Source organism: Corapipo altera, unplaced genomic scaffold, assembly GCF_003945725.1.
Source record: "Corapipo altera isolate COAL_440 unplaced genomic scaffold, ASM394572v1 107, whole genome shotgun sequence".
Taxonomy (NCBI): domain Eukaryota; kingdom Metazoa; phylum Chordata; class Aves; order Passeriformes; family Pipridae; genus Corapipo; species Corapipo altera.
The window spans coordinates 412275-432590 of NW_020885017.1; the positions used below are offsets into that span (position 1 = coordinate 412275).

Sequence of the window (20316 nt, forward strand, 5' to 3'; positions counted from 1 at the left end):
TTTAGCTGTCTCCTCAGTATATTTGCATAACACAGTACTTTGAAAGAGAGATTTTTTTACAGCTTGTTGAGGTGTATAACCTACCTGCAAAAATGAGTCTCAATGCAGAAAAACGCGTCATTTTCTGAGGAATTATTTCATAGAGTATTTTTCTTCCATGAAGTATATTTTGGAATTTGAAAGGAAATAAATCATTTCTACCAGAGTCACCATGAAGACTGGGCACATGTTCAGGTCGTAAAGTTGGATTGAGAGAGGCAAACAATTAATAGTTGTAGTTCATAATCATTTGTGCTAATGCCAAGAGGTATATTTACCTTTTACATAAAAATATTTCTGACCTTTATAGCCACTGGAAAACCAGAAGGATTCGGTGAATGAGCAGCATTGGCCAGAAACACAGCCAGTGATCTGGCAGAATGAAGAAAGAAGGAGAAGTAAACAAATTAGAAAAGAATATTTCAAGGTAATGGGGGGAAGTGAGGGTGGGTGCCACATTTTTTTATAAGAGTAGAAGAAACTAGTAAAGATATCCAAGTAGAGATAAATCCTCCAAGGTTATGATGCTTTTAAATTTGCCTGTAACATGAAAATTTTTATTTTACTCTTTTAATATGTATATGTATGTATTGAGAGTGCAGGAAAATCCAGAGAGAGAAAAAATTGACCAGAGAATTTATTTATCCTTTAAATAAAAGAAACTAGTTCACAGTTGTCTTATGGTAAAACCAGAAACTAATCTTGTCATTGGTCTTTCACTGCCTATTTGGAGGAATTTCTATGTATCTATCTATTTATTTATCCATTTATCTATTTTTAGTGCAAGGAAAATACACATTGCCTTTTTTTTTTTTTTTTTTTGTGGCGTGGTTGTAAGAATGATTTATGTGTTCAGGTTCTCACGGTATTAGTTTGAATTTCAGAAGGGGAATATTCTCTGTACTCCTTTGCTGCTGTAGTTTCCACCCTCGGTCACCAGGTGCCAGTGTCTGCTCACTGCAGCACAGAGGGAGTTGGAGCAGGGCTGGGTAACATTTATTTTGGGGTATGTAGGGAAATAGGAGATTTCTGAGCAGTGCTAGGTTGAGTTCAAATTAAATTTGCCACTTATGAAATTAGTTTCTTGGGTCTTTGCCATCAAATATCTTTGTGAAATGGCAGGGAACTTCAAAGAAATTAAATTCTTGGGAGAACAGAGCGAGCCATACAGCTTCGATGCATTGTTGTGATTACAGAAGCTTTTTCTTTTTTTTTTTTCTAAAGAGTTTATGGAGCTGTATCCTCTTTCCAGGGTTTTCATCCTGAAATTAATTTTGCACTACAGCCTTTAAGGAAAGGCAGAGAAATTTCTAAGTAAAACAGAATTCAGCCATTTGACTTGTTCAACAGCTGTGCTACCAATACAGAAGTGCTTCCTCTTAACTTACAAAGATGTCTGTAAATGCCAGTCAGTTTTGAGCTCTGTGAAGGAAGCAGATGCCTGAAATCAAATTACATACAGCTATAGACATGTCTCAAAAGTGAATTAAACAGGCTGTACCACTAACAAAATATACTGTATCACTCATAGTTTCATTTGCAGAAACAAGGCAATAAGCAAGTCTGTCTTCCATGGCAAACTGGGAAAAAATAGGTACCACTGCTGTTCTGAGAAACCAGTGACAACACAGTTCATATTCTGTCCATGTTTTCATGGCAGAAAAGTTGATTGAATAATCATATCTGTAGTGCCAAACACTGATATCTTAAGAATACATGCCAAATTACTGCAGTGGGTGTCACTAGAGCAAGGAAAACTGAGTTGGATCAGCATCTAGGTGTATTTATAGAGCATCTTTATTATGCATATTCTGTATTTTTACTGTGCAGCAGAAGGGCATGAAAAATGCCCATGAGAATGAAAAATCCTTTTTTTGTGGCATTGCACTGAAGTAACCTGAAATCTTTGTTTTATTAAATATGTGAAAAGAATCCTACAATTGAAGACAAACTTTATTAACCAAAATGCCTTTTTTTTATGATATAGTTTGTAGTTGTTTTGGATCCTTGCTACATGTTAAACCATGAAGAGGGGTAGGCTGACCATATACTCTCAACACAGGTCTTTTTTCTGATGATGTTTTTAATTCTGTCTGCATGAGTTCTTCCCTCTTTTTTTGTACACTTGCTCTGCAGACAATGAAATACACTTATTTTCGTAAATTCTGCTTTTGTAAATGTCTTCCTTCAATCCCTCCTTCATTTCCTACATTTTTAGCATAAAGTAGGGAAGTGGGACAGTGATGAAGGATGTGAACAACAAATCAGACAGACCTGTGGGAAAGGTATTGTCTTGAATAGATAAAAGGATGTGATCAGTTTTGAAGTTGTAAAGATAATTTTTTTTAATTTAATTTTTTGCCACGTCAACTCAATCTCAAAGTGTAAGCAGTTTTGAAGCCTCTTTTAACAAAACTTATTATGAAAGTAAGTTTCATAGGTTGCATAATTTTTTTCTAAGAATTAATGCTTCTTAACAACATTAGCAGTTGTTAAGACCTTTTCACTTGGATCAACTGTCATATGCAGAGTTCACACCATAAAAGTATTTACTTTTCAAATGCCCTTGTCTCTTCAACAGAATGAAGATTTTTTCTAGCCTAGGAACTTCATGTTCCTGTTCTGGTTGTTTCTTTGTTGCTCCTCTGGTTCTGTAACATGGCTTTTTTTTCTCAGCAGCTTCATGAGTAATAAGTAACATCTGAACAATACCAATTTAGTTCAAATGAAAGCCATACTTCCATTTTGAAGTAATAAATTGTGTGTGTTTTGCAGTATAAGTCTTCCAGAAAGAGTTCAAGTGGAAATGAAAATGATGAGGTGAGATGTAGTAATTGTGTGAAATATTAAGAAAAGATTTCTTCATTTGTCTTTTTTGAACAAATTAACTTTGCATTCCAAAGCCATAGCAAAAATAAGTATTATACTCCTTTATTTGAAAAAAAACCCTCGAGATTGTCTGCTGGGAAACAGTAGGACATTAACCTGCTTTGGTAATGGCAAAGTTAGTTCTCCTATCAAGCAGAGGTAATGTAAAATATTTGATGTAAACAGTGTTTCCTTGGCTTACATGTTTTAAAATTTAGTTGCTGCCAGTTTGTAGCATACTTGCCAAATGTTACATGTTTCATGTATTTCATAATTTCATGTTTCTTGTTAAATCATCGTTTTCATTTTTATAATTTCATCTCTTTGATTTCTTTTTAGCAAGACAGTGATAATACTAATGTGTCCCCACAGTCTCCTGTGTCGTCTGAGGTACAAGTTTGTGGTTTTGTTTCTCATTCAACAAACATTTCTTTGTGTGCATTGCTGTCACCAGGTTTTTCATGCAGATATGAAGCTACTCCCTTTGAAACTACAATTAGAAGTATTTCATCATAATAAAGATTCAAAAACAGCTAAATTAGAGACAGATACTTGTTTTATCTTTGCAACTCTCTGATCTCTCCTAGGGCTCTTCTTTTTGTTGTGAGGAAAGATGCTTTGCTTTGTGTCCCATATCTTTCCTAATGAAAATAGCTAATGAAACAAAAATCAAGTTTGCCATGTTTTTTAGGTGTTCCCTATGCACTAGTCATTGAGAGGATTTAAAGTAAAACTTGTGGTTTAATGCTTTATAGATCACTGGGAACCCAAAGGCACTGACACCTCTCAAGGAGTCTCATCCTTTACATTTGTGGGTTTGCTGTCCAAGGTGTCTCACTGGGACAGCACTGCAGTGCTGAGCTCAAAATAAAGCAAATATTGTTAACATTTCCACCTTATGTCCATAAGGAACCTGAGGGAGCAGAATTAGAACATCTCCAAATACAGTGAAATGAGTTGAAATAAGTATATCTCATGTACATACCAAAATGATGAGTGGATCTCTCTCTTTAGATGGTGAAATGAGAAAAACCTGATCTTCATAGTTGGAAGTAGATATTTCTTGAGAAATGTTTTGGTGCTAAGCATTGGGGGAATATTTGCATCTGCTTACAGCTGGCTTAGAACTCTGTTCACAGAATGGTTTGCTGTAATTTGAAATAATTTGCAGTAGTTTTAGGTAGTTGGTGCTGCTTTTCCTCCTCATAATGAGAATTTTATCTGCATGTAGGGTGGTTACTTTCCTTCTGTTTATTTTATGCTGTCCTTTCCAAAGGACTGTACTACAGTTAAGCAGAAGGACTCTCCTTAGGCAAGAATAATTTAAACAGTATCTTCATGGGAACAAAAGTTAATTCTTTTCATGATTGGATGAAAATTGACTTTATCTCTTTTAACAGGATTATGAAAGGACAGATGGTAACACTCATGGTCCATTTGGTCTCAAACCAAGGTCAGGTAAGCTGTTGTTCTCCAACATAGTGTGGTAGAACAGAAGTTTGTTTCCCAGGCTGCAGTGGACAGTAAGGATGGGAGATGTCACAGTACAGGAATTCCCTCAGTGTGCTCATCACTGCATAGTACTGGGAAAGGCATAGACAGCTGCTTTGGCAGATGAATAATGGGAAGATCCTCGAGTTGCACAGTGATTTTTTTAATCTCTTTTTTCTTTTTTTTTTCTCCCACTGCTTTATTTCGTGCATATTTACTCCTGTCAAAGAACAGGGAAACAGCATACAATTGTTCTTGAGATCTGGTGGCTGAAGCAGGTTTCAAAAGCAGAATTTTTATAATTTCTCTTGTGAAAGGATGCCTTAAGCAGAGCTCTGGCAGTAATTTTATGTGCTTTGTTGTACCCTGACTCTTCCAAGACTTAGCCATACCCTCATAAGCAAGTTGTATTGTCTAAAGCAGGCTTTCAGTCCTTTGAAATCTAGGTAAAAATACTCCACCTCCCCCCCTCCAGTTACAGTTGTACAGTTTGTATTTTGATTCTTAGATCTCTTGCTAAAATCCAGACTATTAAAAACAACATAGAAAGTTCTCAAGGTGTAAGTTTTGAATTTTTTTTTTCTCAAAAACTTGGCATAAACTACTTAAGGATACAGAAGTATTGTAACAGAAGAGTTTGCATTTGTCAGTATCCTATAAATTAATAGTCATTGAAGGCTTTCTAACCACAAAGAGTAGTAAAGTGAATGTCATTATTTAACAGACCTTCTTTTTAAAGAAAAAACTCTGAACTTTTAGATGAGACATTTCATATTTTTCAATTAGTTCTTTAACAAGCTATCCCTGTGTCTCTGCATATGCACACCTAACACATGCACATATGTGTGTGTGTGTGTATATTTTAAGTCTTTAATTTTAAATTATATCAGGGAGTTCTGTTTTTAGACTCATTAATGACTTTATACATCATTAGAAGTAAAACACAGTGAAAGTACTTTCAAAGCTAGATTGAAGAAATTCAAATGAAGTTGTGTATCTCAAACTCATACTTCAATATTTAAATTAATTCTGTCTCCTTATTTTCTAATTATCCATTTACACATAAAATGATCTCTACATTTTATTAGACATTTCATATTATCTTTCCTATCAGGATGCTTAAAAACATTCTTAAAAGTTCTGCAGTTTTTATCCTCGGTTATAGATTTGTAACAATTGAGTGTTTTGAACCTGAATTCTGGTAACTAATTTCTGTAATAATGTTCCTTAGCTTTCAGCCGTGCCTCACGCCAGGACTATGGTGCCGTGGATCCTGGATTTACAATGAGGAGGAAAATGGAACATTTGAGGGAAGAAAGGGAACAAATCAGACAGCTTCGCAATGTATGTACCATGTCTTACTGAATGGGTGCAGTGCATTTAGTTTGCTCTCTACCACAGTGGTGTTTCTTTCTGAGGAGTTTCATGTAACAGGCTGCACAGCTGCTAATTTGGGTCCAACCAAAATGCCAACCAGGAACTAAATTTATTTATTTATTTGTTTGTTTATTTATTCATTTTTTAGCTAAAAAAGAAAGCGAAACGAAAAATGGTTTATTTTCTTGGCTCTCTGAGGTTTTAGCTTTTTTTAGGGAGACAGTAAGTCTGCTTGTGTTTGCTGCTGTTTGACCTGAGACTTGAAGAAAAACGATGATGGTTTTCTGAATAGCCAAATGCTTTTTGAGTGTAGAAAGTCACTACAAGTTACACAACACTGAATGGGATCTACATCTCAGATTTCCAGTAGGTAGTTTTTTTCCATGTAGTTCTGTTCTCAAGATATTTAACAGTTATAGTTAACTGAATCATAGCAGTTCAGCACTTATTTGCAGTGTGACTCCTGTGAAGGATGTTTCTGTTTGTCTGGTTCACTTCCTGAGAAGTGAAGTCCTGCTGGGGTGGGGAAGGTCGTTGTTTGCCTTCTCCATTTTGCAACACAAGAGTGGAAACTTCTTGGCCACCTGCACTATTTAACTGTCATCTGTACAAGGGAAATAGCCATTCCCAAAGTTGTGTTCCCCTCCTTTTTTTTTTCCTCCTCCTAATAAAATCCTATATGATTTCAGTGCACAGATTCTGCACACTGATGACATATTCAGCATAACATTTCTGTCCTTAAAGTTCTGTACTTTCCTGTTACAAATAGTGAGCTCATTTTATGGGTTTGAGAGCTGTGTATCCTGGTCGTTGTTGGTAGAATGTCTTTCTCAATATATGTTGTTGTGTCATTTAAAAAAAAAGCAAAATGAGAAAAACTCAGCAAAACAAAAGGTAATAAGGAGAAAAGTATATTTATACTCAGTAAAGTGTAAATTGACTTCATTTACTTTCATATTAAAACATTCCTTTTAAACTTCTAAACGCTTTAAAATACCCTGGAGTTCAAATTAAAAATTAGCTAATGCTGAAAATAACTTCCTTATGGCCTTTTTTTTTATAGAACCTTGAGTCCAGGTTGAAGGTGATTTTGCCAGATGACATTGGAGCAGCGTTGATGGATGGGGTGGTTCTTTGCCATTTAGCCAATCACATAAGGCCACGATCTGTTGCCAGCATTCACGTCCCATCGCCAGCAGTGGTAGGTCATTTATCTCACTTCTCTTACCTCTTACATGAAAACAAACCTTTTGAATTTCAAGACTAAAACATCATGAATCATGATTACCATATTAATTTGCTAAACTCCCCTCTTCGTTTTTTCTGGAATGAGCGTTAAACAAGGCTCAGATGTTTAGTTTCGGAGCTATTTTTACATCCTGAGTCTTCACAGAATGTGTTTTAGCAACTGCAATTGAATTTACATCAGAAATATAGAGTCCTTCACAAATGTCTGATGAATATCTAACATCCTGTCTTTACAGCCTAAGCTCAGTATGGCAAAGTGCCGAAGAAATGTTGAAAACTTTCTCGATGCTTGTAAAAAACTGGGCGTTCCACAGGTACACTGATTGCTTTATTGGCTCATTAATAACCACAGGAAATGTCAGCAAATGCTCAAGTTGGGGGCTTTGGGGGGCTTTATTCAGGGAGCAGTAGTGGTTATAGCACTGACCAGGGAACTTGAAGCTATGAACAGAAATTCAAGTTGTGTATCTCTTGAAGAAACAACTTGAGGAAGTTGTTTGAGCATGAGCTTGAGGAAGCTACTTCCTGGGTTTCTGTCAGTTCCTCACAGTAAAAATAATACTGATCTCCTTCTGAAATAAATTGTTACCTAAACTAAAGAACTGGTGTGAGAGGGTGATGTTTTAATATTTGAAAGTCTTGAGTTTAGCAACTCGCTTTGCATGAATTTCAGGAAACATCCTGCACTTACAGAAGTCTGTAGCCTATCTGACTAGCTGTCCTTTTTAGCACAGCCATAGTTACAGTCCATTACTTGTGCTTATGTTGCCCAAGTTTATCCTTTTACCTCCTTGTATGAGGGGAAAAAATTAAAGATTCAACCATTTCCCACATATCATGAGACAAAAAACTCCCTTGATTCCTTCTTAGTGCAACAAGAAAATTATTTCATGGTTTTAGAAGCCTGGGCTACTGCTTTGCCACAGCTTGTATCTAGTATGGAGCCAAGGGCCATTTGAGTTAGAGATGGAGATTTACCTCCCAAATGGCTTGTAACACCAGCTGGCAGTTGGGAAAATTATCCAGCTTATGCTGAATTTTGAAACTGAAAGATGACTTCCTTGGAGAACGGATCATTATTGACTCTATCAGCACTTCCAGCTTTTCCCAAGGGAAAAAATTGTATTAAGTCTACAAAACAAGGGAAGGGGGAAGAAGGCCACTGAGCCAACAGCACCCATCAGCTTGTTTTTATCGAGCTGCCTATGAAAAGAAACAGTCTTTTACTTTTTGAATCTAACAGTCTTTTATGTATCTTCTGAGGTTTTCATAGTTCAAGACTTTACCCAGATCTTAACTGTAACAAGTTTCTGCCCATTCTGTTACTGTAGAGAGCCACACACAGAATTTAAGGCCAAAGATGTTTCCTCTTAGCGATGTGTGACTTCAGAGAGAATGTGTTTGTTACAGCCTTGAGCAAAAATGGATGTGACTTGTTAAATGTACTGTGTTATTTTGCAGGAGAGACTTTGCCTGCCTCATCACATTCTGGAGGAAAGGGGTCTGGTGAAGGTCGGCCTCACAGTTCAAGCTCTGCTTGAATTGCCAGCGTTGAAAGTATCTCAGCTTTCCTCTGTGTGACGTGACTTCTTGGAAGCTCGACAACTTCCCATTTGCTCTGTTGCTATGGATTGCTCTGAGGCAGTTCAGCCTCCTATGTGGGAACACCCAAGCCATCAAAAACTAATAATATCTGTCCAGATGCTGTAGAGAGCCTTACTCTGGAGCTGTATGTGAAAACCTTGGAGTCAGTTCACAGTTGAAAGACCATAATTAATCTTTTTTTTCTTTCATAATTGGATGTACAAAGAGGTTGTGGTAGCATCAGGTTCTCTTTCTAGTTAAGTTAAAAGCTGCCATTTAACATCTCAGTGTTACAGTTAAATGCTGGATTTCTTTTTTTACATCGCAAATGTTTGAATTATTTGAGAAGTACAAAGCACACCCCCTGTCACTTTAATCTCTCGAGTCAATCATTTGATTTAAAGGTAAGACAAAAATGTAGCGATGGTGTGATGGTAAAAATGAGCAACTGATCACTTGTAATCCCCTTTCACTCTCTGAAAGCTTAATATTTGTGTTCTTTATTTTTTGCACTCCTGATTGTAACTTACGCACTTCTAACATTGCCAGTATTGAGTCTGAGTGTCTGGTGATTACACAAAGCAGTAGACAATGGGAAAAGGACACATTTTATTGAGTTTTTCCAGTCTTCTAGGTTGGTGCCAAATATTTTTTTTTTTCAGTTGTACTGTAGATTGTTTACATGTGAAGTGCCTGTGTAATTGATAATTCTTAATAGTCTTAAACATTTTTGAAATTTCCTTGTTTAAAATAGATGAAATGGAAATTTTTTAATATTTTAATAGTTTTTTTGTAAAATCAGTATGTGAAGATTTAAGTAATACTTCACATTTTTGATGTTGGGTGTTTTAAGTTTGTTGCACAATTTACTTGGTTATTTGTTGTCTAATAATTAGAAAATACTGTAAATACTTTTTATTTATGATATTTAATTTGATAATACCTAATTACTTTTGGTTTAATGTATTGTTGGACAAAAAAAAAAAAAAGCTGTCTACTTTTCTTTGTTTGGGACAAACAAATACAATGAATAAGACATGAGGACTAGTGATTCATACAGAGTAATTTAGGACATTTTGATAAAACTGCCAAAATCTCAGGTTTACACTGTGATGTTCAGGATTCTGTGTAATATTGCTCCTGATCTCACATTACATTTTTACAACAGGTATATCCATAATTTAGTTGGGAAGTATCAGTGTTTCTCTTTAGTGTTTACTGGGTTTCTTGTGTAATTTTACACGAGTGTGGCACAGCACTCTGGTCAGTTTGTAGAAATGTCACTGTGCTGAGACATGAGATTTTTCTGCATAAATGTGAAAAAGAACAATTTCCACTGTGGTGGTTTTTCGAAACTTCTGAGTTTATGTGTTTGTTTGCTTCTGCACAAATTCTTGGTGTTTTGAGAACATTCTGAAACCATACACAGTTGAGTTCTTCTCTAACCAAATTGCAAATAATTCCATAAATTTAATAGGAAATCTGTTTGTGTTAGTTTGTTCTTCACTGATAGATAGCTCAATTAAAAAAAAATGTTTTGACTGTCACAGATTTTCTATTCTCGATTATTATATTCTATTTCAATTATTATTTTCTATTTTCAATTATATATTTGATTATTTTCGATTGAGGGACGTGTTTGCCAAGCACTTAACAAGATTTGATTCTGTTCTTTCCAATTGATCAAGACCCTGTGTAATACAATTCATAAAAGAATGATGGAGGAGTATTGTGTAGTCCTTCTACTGTAGTCCCTAAAGTCAATAGCTGACAGGAAAAAGAACCTTTTTCTGATGACAAGTTTTAAAAAAAAACTCAACCTATTTTTAAATCCTTTAAAACAAACTGGTGTATGTGTAATAGTTAAAAACCACTATTGTTTATATAGGGTTTTCTTAAAATACAGCTCATGGAGAGGCTGGTGTATAACTCAATTTGCAAAGTCCTAGGTGTAAATCTTAGGTTAGATAAATATGTGTTTAAGGAAACTGGATTGCTTTGACCTTTGAAATATGGTATTTCAAATCTCTCTTAACTGGTTTTTGAATTATTCCTTAATACTCATTTTAACAGCTTCAATCTCTGATTTCATTAAAGGCAGTATCTAAAAAGTCATGCAAAAAATAAAACTAAAAAGTAATATAATTCACTAAGCAAAATGCTTGCCTGCTCCATTTGAAGAACCCAGCCATTCAAAAAGAGTAAGTTCCTGTCTTTTGTTTCATTGCTGTTGCTGAGACCAGAGCAAAGTTCTAGTTCAGTGTGAGCCATAGAATTGAGAACTATAAATTGTCACTGTCAGTTATCCATCTTTAACTGATCTCCACTATTTCATTGTCACATTTAAATAAGTTTTCTGATCTTAAAGTAGCTTTTTTCTTTCCTGAACTAATTTTATAAAGTTACACCACAGTGTAAACGTTAAGAATTCTCTCGATGTAGCATGCCAACCACTTTCCTCCTTCCTCCTTATGTTTTTTAAGAAATTGCTCCAGTGGCACTGGTGAACTACTGTAGTTGCAGAATCCCTGCTCCAAACATTTTTTGTTTAGGATGTGATGCCATTACTAATACCTGCTACAGCTGATAGGATTCTTAAAACCAGAGGCCTCCTCAATTCCTGTTGCAGTTGCTCAGTTTTTACTTAGGACGTGAAAAAGAATCAACATTAAAAGCTTCAGGAAGCTGCCTTAAGTTTTCCTGATAAATTTAAGAGTTAACCAGGGTGCTTTTGTTATTGTGAATGCTCTTCAAAGCTACTGCAATAATGTGGTATGAACTGTAAATTAGGGAGTGAATCAACACAGTGACAGGGCTTCTGGCCTGGTGTATTTTTTCTGTGTTTTATGTCATTGGATGCAGTATGTCACATATGAATGATCTTTCATTTAAGCAATAATGTCCCAGATATGGTGAGATCTTAAAGCAGTGACATTTGTTGTTGTGAAGTGGGTGACTTCCCACACAGTATGTCAGAGATGTTTCCCATCTGTTCTCTGGCACTGCTGCTCCAGTGTCTCAGCTGGGGCCCTGCAGGGGATGCAGGAAACCATCTATACCTGCCTGTCTGGAGGCCTTCCAAAATCTAACCAAGGACTATGACCATAAATATAGAGGAATTCATTTGAAACAATAAATAACTATGACATGAGTCATAAGAATTTTCTTTAATTTTTTTTTTTTTAAATCCTAGCCTTACTGAACTCAAGGCAACTTTTAGCCTTGACCTCAGTAAAGATTTTCACCTTTTTCATTTATGGAACACCTGAGCTGGAGCCCATAGCAAACATGGCTTAAACTTGTTTGACACGAGCAAACTTCATTGTCAAATTCTTAACTAAAAATAGTGATGTCTGGTAAGTCAAAGGAATCTCTAAAATGTTACACTGATTCATTTTCTTTAATACTAATTTTCTGATATGCCAAATACAGTATTTGGATGATAGGAAAAATTGCATTGAAGCAGAGCTTTCATACAATGGGAAACTGTGTTACCTTGGTAAAATTGTAGGTGAGGACAACCATCAGTTATTTACTGCACTAAAAACTTTATTTCAAATATCATTTAGTGGCAGTTCCCTCAGATTTTTGACATAAGTCTGTCACCAAATTCAAACCAAACTGGACACATCTGTTTTCACTAGAACAGAACTTCCATGTGTCTTGGTATTGAAGAGAAGCAAGAAGGTCTGGCACTTCTTCCTTCTGCTGGTTCCTTAAATGCTTGTTTGAAAGGGAGCTGATCCAACTGATGTCAACAGAAAGCAACCTGAGAGTGTTTGTAGCACTTCCTGCAGACAGGAGATGTGGTTTTGTATTGGCAAATGGAATCTCTCTGCTTCCTCAATAAATCAGGCTAATGTCTGTGTTTCTTTGATGAGGATCTCTTACTTGAAAAGCAAAAGCAAACAAAACACCACCCCAACACACATAAAACTGGGATTAAAACAAAAAGAGTTCGTTCAGACCAGGAATGGGAAAGGCCAAGTGTGGTTGGCCAAGGACATAACTCACGTTGTGCTCTCATGTGAGGGAATGAAAACAGTGTCACTGGGTTTGTTCTGTACTCAGCACACCGGGATATGTGTAATTCATTTACAGAGGGAAAGGTGAAGTGTGTGTTTTTAATGGGGAATTTTATGGTACAGATTTGTTTTGTAAAATAAATGTGAAGATAAATTATTCCCTTCCTGTGAAGAAAGCTTCTGCTGATCTTCACTGTTAAAATAGAGAATATATGTGATTAACTGAATTTTAGTTTAAAACTGCACAGGAGCAGTTTTGGCTCTTGTGTTTCTTACATAAAAAATTGCCACTTGCTTTATTTGTCTTTTAAATATTTCACGTAGTACAATTTGACAGCATCTTAAAATTGTGGTTATATGAAGTATTTGTTTCCTCACTGGTTTTGATTATTATTTTTTTTAACATGAGAGGCAAAGGGAGACAGAATTGCTGTAAGGTGCATGGAAGGAATACAAGTTATCATAAAATCCTACAATCAGGCATTTTTAGTTCAAATGTTTTATAGCTGACTACATTTTCAAAGAAGAATTTTCAGTGTGTTTTTTACATACACATTTGGGAATCCTACTCTTCAAATAAGCAAAAACCAAAAAGTTTTCCCATGATTACTGTAGTATCTTAGCAGATTCCAAAGGAGAAGGATAGCTCAGACTGACAGCAAATTTAGTTGTTTTGGGTAACTTTTCATTTTGGCAGTGTTAAGTTTGCAGTTGAACTTGATTGGTTCAAAGGTCTTTTCCAACCTAAACAAGTCTGTGATTGTAAGACTTCAATGAGACCAGAACTTCCCTCAAAAAATAGTTTTATAACTCAGCTACAACATTAGGTCAGTCATTTAAAGTGAATTCTTGGCACTGATGAGGATTTGTTCACTTCTTCCAAAATTGTGTGAAATAAGGCAAATAAAACTTTTTTCCCCCTGATAATTTTGTGGAGGCAGATTGTAAAATACTGAGAAATGCCACAAGGATAATTTTTTGCTTTGTTCCATTTTTAAAACAAATGAACCAATGAAGTATTTCCAAAATGACTATATCTGTGTAGGGTCTGGTTGTGCCATACCCACCGTGGGAACTCCCAGAAACTGTTCAGTACTGATGTGCATCCTGGAGCATGTGCCAGACTCTGCTCTTCACATGCAGATGTTGATCCAGTTGTGTTTCCTGAAGGGATGTGTTACATGAAGCATTGCTGCAGCCATGGGAATTCCTGGCTGTGGCACCAGCAGTAATGCCAGGCTGGGATTCCCAGGAAGGGCATACAGAGGTGTATTGCAAAAGGGTGGTTTGGTGGAATACATTGGGAATAATGTGAATACTTTTGACTATTATATAATGTCTAGAACAAGGAAAATGTGATCGATTTACAGTTACCATTCAGTTGGTATTCAGTTATTTTACTTTGTAACTCGTGGTTATAAAACTCGGAAAATGCAGTGTAACCAAATGGTCAATATGTAAATGTGTGCAGGACGTAGCAGAAGAAGTTCTGAGGCACAGCTGGAGAGTGATCATTTAAAAATACATGCTCAAATTGTGTATATACTTGGAAAATTTTTGATAGTGCATTTCAGTTTGGTTTGCATTTCATGTTCTTGTAAAGTGCATCTTCCACACTTCTGAAGATTGTCTACTTGTACTATACTGTATTAAGCCTTTTTTTCAGGATTTCCATTATTGCTGGAGCTTCCAACATACATGTTTCTTTTGAAAAAATGTTCTTACTCTTACTTTTTTGTAAATAGTGTTTTGTATTAAATTTGCATGGATAAAACCCCCATTTCCAAAACCAGTGTACATACGCTGTGTATAAAGTACGAACTGTTTCATAACTTCCATGTAGTCAAGTTATTCAATTTGATTTCACTTCAGGTTTTATATATTTGTAGTAAATAATGAGAATCTGTTGTATGTTCTCTCAAATGTCTGCGTTGTCATTTCAATAGATAAGTGACCTGCCTGGTTACACACCAGGAAATATGTTCCATCAGAACCTAAAGAAATACTGACTCCTGTGCCAGGGACATGGGGCACATCCACACATGGAGTATGTTGGGCTTTGACCAGCAGGGAAAGCAGTGGTGAGAATATGTGAAGATCAAGATGCCTTCACTTGTAGCCCTGTCTCTATGCACTTACACACTTTCCTGTCTTACACAACATGAAAACCACCCAATGTCTTCTGGCCTGTCTGCTTGGAAAAAAAAGAGTTTTTTGAGTCTTGCTAATGATAAGCTTAATCCAGTATGGAAACTCCTCCTGACAGAGGTGATCTGCTTCCCTTCTGTTCCCTGGCAATAGCACAGATAATTTTCTGTGTGCTTTGCAGTCATTCATTAGCAGATCCAGATTAGGGAAACAGAACTGCCAGAGTTTGGAGCTGTAGTTAAGTTGGGTTATTCAAATGGGGGTTAAAAGAGAATTTTATATGATGAGATTTATCTTACCTTAATTTCTTTTTGATTATTTAAAAACGTGGACAATTTTATTTTTAGACTTGAAAGTGCTCTTTTCTAAGAGGTGTTTTCCCCTGTGAGACCCTGTTCTTCACCTGCACACACCCAGCTGCTCCTTGTTTTCTGGTGAAGTACATATTGGCACTATAAAGTGGAAAATGGGGAACAGCATTACAAAGAGAGTGAACACCGTTCCTTGACAAGGGCATCTCAACAGCTGGAACTTTTTTTGCTGTTACCAGTAAGGGATTTGTAGTTGAAATGTTCTGAGCCTGTTGTTCAGTTTTCAGCTCTAAAAAAAACTTTCCTCTTTTGAAAAGGCTTTTTGAGTGTTAAAGGGGAATGATACCGTGTTCAGAACTCTCTGTTCCATGAACCACGAGATTCCTGTCTGTCCTTGGCAATCTTCATGGGGAAGGTCACTCTTGAATAATCAAAGTTAGAAAATAACACTCTGTGCTTCCCACATGAGAGAAATGTAAAAGTCACAAAGCTTTGCAATGTAATTTTAGTATTAATTTGAGCTTGGTATGTTTGATCAGCGTGCCACAAACTCGTATGTTCCTTTATCTTTTGATTATCAGCTGTGGATAATATGTCTCAGACATGGACTTTTTTCACTGAGTCATGAGGTGTTAAAAGTTTGGTAAATAGCAGGCTCCATCTATAAACACAATGTAGAGGGTTCACAGCACCTGCTCTGGTGAAGGTGGTTCTGGCTGGCAGGCTGCAGTGGTTCCAGCAGTGTGTGAGGACTAAAGGCACCCAGTACACTTAATGATCCTCACTGCAGTGCTCCCACCACCAGTGATTCCTCAGGAGCAGTTCTTAGATTCCGTGTAGGTCTTGCTGACTGCAGCAACTTGTGCAAGTCCCACCGAGCTTCTGTTTCCTAAATCAAAGATGGTGAACTGCTGCTGATGGAACTTTTCTGTTCACACTCGGATCTCCCCCCGCAGTCTCAGGTACCTGCAGTGTCTGTTCTCGTGCTGTGTCTGTGCTCACAGCCTCCCTTCAGGTCCTGATTGCAGAGCACTTGGGCACCTTGCTCTCAGCAGCTGCAGGTTTGCATTGGCTACGATCCACTGCAGCCTTTTAACTTTCTCATTAAGATCTGTCCACACCAGAGGTGGATGTAACTACGGTGCTCCAGGCAAGTGTTGCTGTTCTGATACTCTGACTTTGTGGAGACTATGAGATTTGGGGGAAAAATATCAACTACTCCTCTGTTTTTTCACAGAGTTCTGTTTCTGATTCTGTGTTCAAACACATCAGTCAGGTGGCTACAAATATCACTCAAAGGACTGTTAGAACCCTTCCAAGAATATTTTTTAAAAAGGGTGAAAGTTTAATGTGGGAATGACTTTAGCGGATTAAATCTGTTGGAAAATGTGTATGTAGTTATTAGAGGTTTTAATTAGTTAGGCCTCATTAATAATTAAAATCTCATGCTAATAATATTCTGATTATATAACCAAAGAGTAAATTATGCTACAAATACCTAGTTTTCACAGCTTATAACACATTGCCTTCAGAGCTGACCAGTGCATAACTTCAGCACAATAGCTCGTAGTTACTAGTAAGGGCAATATAAAAGAAATAAGAACTTGTTAACTTTTCTGAAATTCACAGGTGATTGTAAAAGGTTTGATTTTTTTATCATCTTACCATAATTTTCAATGTAGTGGGGAAGCAGAACAACTAGACTGTATCTGGAACTTCTGTAGGGTTTTTTTAGCTAACATTTAAATGTGACAGACTTACTGGGATACTTGTATTTTTCAGCAACTCAATAAACATCTATCTTTGGAGTATAATAATTGTGGCTTTATTATAATTATTTCATTACCAGAATCTTGACAACTTTATGAAAGGCAGATCCTGCTTGACTAACCTGATGTCCTTTTATGACCAGGGATGAGGGAAAGGCTGTGGATGTGTCTGCCTGGACTATAGTGAAGCAAAGGCTTTCTATGGTTTCTACAGATGCTGTTTCCCATTCTCCTGGAGAAACTGGTGGGCATGGCATCCTGGCTTGTGGCAGCAGGAGCAGGGCAGTGATTGTCCCTCTGTGCTGGGCACTGGTGAGGCCACACCTCAAATCCTGTGTCCAGGTCTGGGCCCCTCAGTTCATGAAGGACATTGAGGGGCCGGAGCAAGTCCAGAGGAGGGCGACAGAGCTGGGGGACAAGTCTGATGAGGAGCAGCTGGGAGGGCTCAGCCTGGAGAAAAGGAGACTCAGGGAGGACCTTCTCACTCTACAATTCCCTGACAGGAGGTTGTAGCCAGGTGGGGGTCAGTCCTTTCTTCCAGGTAACAAGTAACAGGATGAGAGGAAATGGCCTCAAGTTGTGCCAGGAGAGGTTTAGACTGGATGTCAGGGAAAGTTACTTCACTGAAGGGCTGGTCAAGCATTGGAAGAGGCTGCCCAGAGCAGTGGTGGATTCACCATCCCTGGAAGTGTCCAAAAGCCATGTGGATGTGGCACCTGGATATGGTTTAATGGTGCACACAATGGTGCTGGTTGAACTGGATGACCTCAGGCATCTTTTCCAACCTTAGTGATTCTATGATTCTAAGATGAAAATTAACTCTGTCCCAGGCAGTGGCATACTGCCAGTTTTATCTTCCATGAAACTGTTGGAGCTACATTTCCTGCTCTTCAGCAGTTCAACGGCGTTTGTTGCTTTTTCTTCTCATGCATTTACAGATATTTTTCTGCTCCAAAGTTAGTGGGTTTTTTTGAAATCCTTTTGCTGCTTGAGTGAAAAATACTTAATATCTTAAGAGCAGACATTAATTTGTGTTAATAAGTATTATGACGTTTCAGATAGGTATGAATTCGTGAGCTGATGCCACATTGTTCATTTCATCCACTTGCTTTTGATCTCCAGAATGCCATATTCTCCTATCAGAAGGAGAAGAAAAAAACAAAGTGATAACAAACACTCTGTTTCCTAACAGAAGCCTCTAAGTGCATGAACTTCTTAAGAATAATTGATAAGACAAACCATCCCACACTATGTATTCTTCAGCCCCTGAGAAACAAAAGTGAAAGAAAGCAGGATTATCTCTGAAAACTTTCAGTGGTGTAATTTAGAAAAGGATAAGTAGTATTGAATTCACTCAGAAATAGCGTTTTTGTTAAAGCTATTCTCGTCCACTAATCATTGGATGATGTGCCTAGTTTGCACATTCCACTGTGTGCTGAAATAGTGAGTTCATTCTGTTCTTTCTCTACTAGACATTTACACAATGATGACATTGAGATGCTTCTGCCAACAGTGATAAATTGGTAATTTTTGGCTCAAGCAACATAAACTTCTTTTTCCCAGGAATATCAGTTCAAATGATGGTTGTATTGTTTCTGATGAAATGGCAGGGGAATTCTCTGTTTCCTTCCTCCTGTATATGCAAACTAAGGGTTGCAAAAGAAGAGAGGCTCAATTCACTGGTGTGGTCAAGAATTATCAAGAGATAATTCTGTCTGCCACCTAATCTGTTACTGTGTTATTGCCCTTCTGTCAGCTGTCCCATGCTGGCCTGTTTATCCAGTTTTGTAGTATTGCCTGTATATGGCATCATCGAGACTTATTTGTGTATTTGGGAGATTCAAAACTCCCTTTGCCAATTTTTCACTCTTGCTGGTGGCTTAGAAAGAGCCTTATCACACAGGCTGGGTCTGACTGTGCTCTTTTCGATAACTTACATTAACATTTTATTCCAAATTCTTTCACTGCAAGCTTAAGAGTTTTGTTTGATGCATAAATTGAAATGACGAACTTTGTATTTAGGAAAAATACTTGATTCTTTTAGGATTTATGTGCCCCCAAACTGCAATTTCATTTCTTTTGGTCAGATCTTCTGGCCTTTCAGATATCAACAAACTGCAAGGAGTTCTGTTTTTATTGAAAGCAAATTCAGAGTTGCTATAATGTACTTAGAAGAAATGTATAAAACAGAGCAGATCTTATCACTTCTGTTCTTCTGTTCCCTCAGGTACAGATGGGGAAAGAAACCTCACCACAATCTGGGTTTTTTCACTTGGACTTCAACATAAACCAAGAAAGCCTTATGCACAGAAGGGTAAATTTAGGTTCTCTAAATAGGAAATTTTTTAAAACTAAATTTATTGTTGTCTTTTAAAAAGCCACAACAATTATGTGTCTAAATTGACAGTTTACTCAACAATGGTAAAAAATGTAGGTATTTTTCACTTTCTGACAGGCTGCAGCTGCCTGTCAACATTGCAACTTGACTTATCCTGTGTTCACTGCTGAGTGCAGGTTGTGCTGTGCCCACAGACATTGAACCCCGTTTATTTTGGTCATAGAGAACTGCTCCTGCACTCTGATCTCCAGGACTACAGAGCATTCTGCTCTTTGCCACTTTTGCAGCTTGTTTATACAAAGCACCTTTACTTGATGAAAGTAACCACTGAAGCTGTTACCCTTTTGAGCTTACAAACATGAAAAAAAAAACAAACAAAACAAGCAAAGGATGTGGCAGTGACACACTGTGAAAAAATACACACCTGGGTGGTGTTCAGGGCCACCTAAAGGGGGTTCAGTTCTCCATCAGCTTCCAGCAGTGCCACTGAGTGTGGACAGTCTTGGGATCCCTTCAGCAAACCAGGTGAGCTCCAAACCTGCCTCCCCTACAGCCCTTCCTCAACAGAGTGGATGACAGCCTGGGGCTAAAATGTGTCTTGCTTAGATTTTAACTTTCCTGGCTGTCAGTGTGTTTGGCCCATCTCTGCCCTGGAGGATGGACCAGACGATCTCCTGCTGTCCCTCCAACCTTGGCTCTGCCCTGCAGTGCCCCGTGCCCCCTGCCCTGCCCTGCCCTGCCCTGCCTGCTGGCTCTGGGCTCCCCAGGGAGGGACCTCAGGAAGCCCTGGTTGGCCAACAGCCTTTAGACAGCTGTGGATGGTGGGTTGTGCCAAATCCCATGATTTTTTTAGGAAAACAGCTGGGGAGCACACAGGTGCTCCTGTCAGCTGGCAGAACAGAAGGTGGGATGTCTCTTCACAAGTGAGTATGCTCTGATATTTCCAAAATGAACAGCTGGATTGCTACGAAAATGTATCTCTGTTGCTGGTTGATTTGTCAGGCCTGCTGTGATTTCGATGGACCAAGGGATTCCAAAGGCATTTTTACCCTGCCCCATGCTGTTTAGTCAGGCTCACAGTTTTGAGTGGTCATGAAAAGTGCTGCTGCAGGCCACAA

At 37.6% G+C, this 20316-nt stretch overlaps 1 protein-coding gene across 3 annotated transcripts in view; it reads left to right on the forward strand.

Moving 5' to 3' along the window:
* Positions 1–19105, forward strand: part of LRCH2 (leucine rich repeats and calponin homology domain containing 2) — a 46067-nt gene extending 26962 nt beyond the window's left edge. For 2 of the 3 annotated variants that reach the window (XM_027667668.1, XM_027667669.1), the window contains 8 exons: positions 350–466; positions 2815–2859; positions 3247–3297; positions 4308–4365; positions 5630–5742; positions 6839–6976; positions 7260–7337; positions 8485–14555. In XM_027667668.1, the coding sequence (XP_027523469.1) occupies positions 350–466; positions 2815–2859; positions 3247–3297; positions 4308–4365; positions 5630–5742; positions 6839–6976; positions 7260–7337; positions 8485–8604 (720 nt within the window). In that variant the 3' untranslated portion in view covers positions 8605–14555. Of the gene's footprint in view, positions 1–349; positions 467–2814; positions 2860–3246; positions 3298–4307; positions 4366–5629; positions 5743–6838; positions 6977–7259; positions 7338–8484; positions 14556–19087 lie in introns of those variants that run through there. The other variant, XR_003531679.1, reaches the window with a different exon arrangement.
* The last annotated feature ends 1211 nt before the right edge of the window (positions 19106–20316 follow it).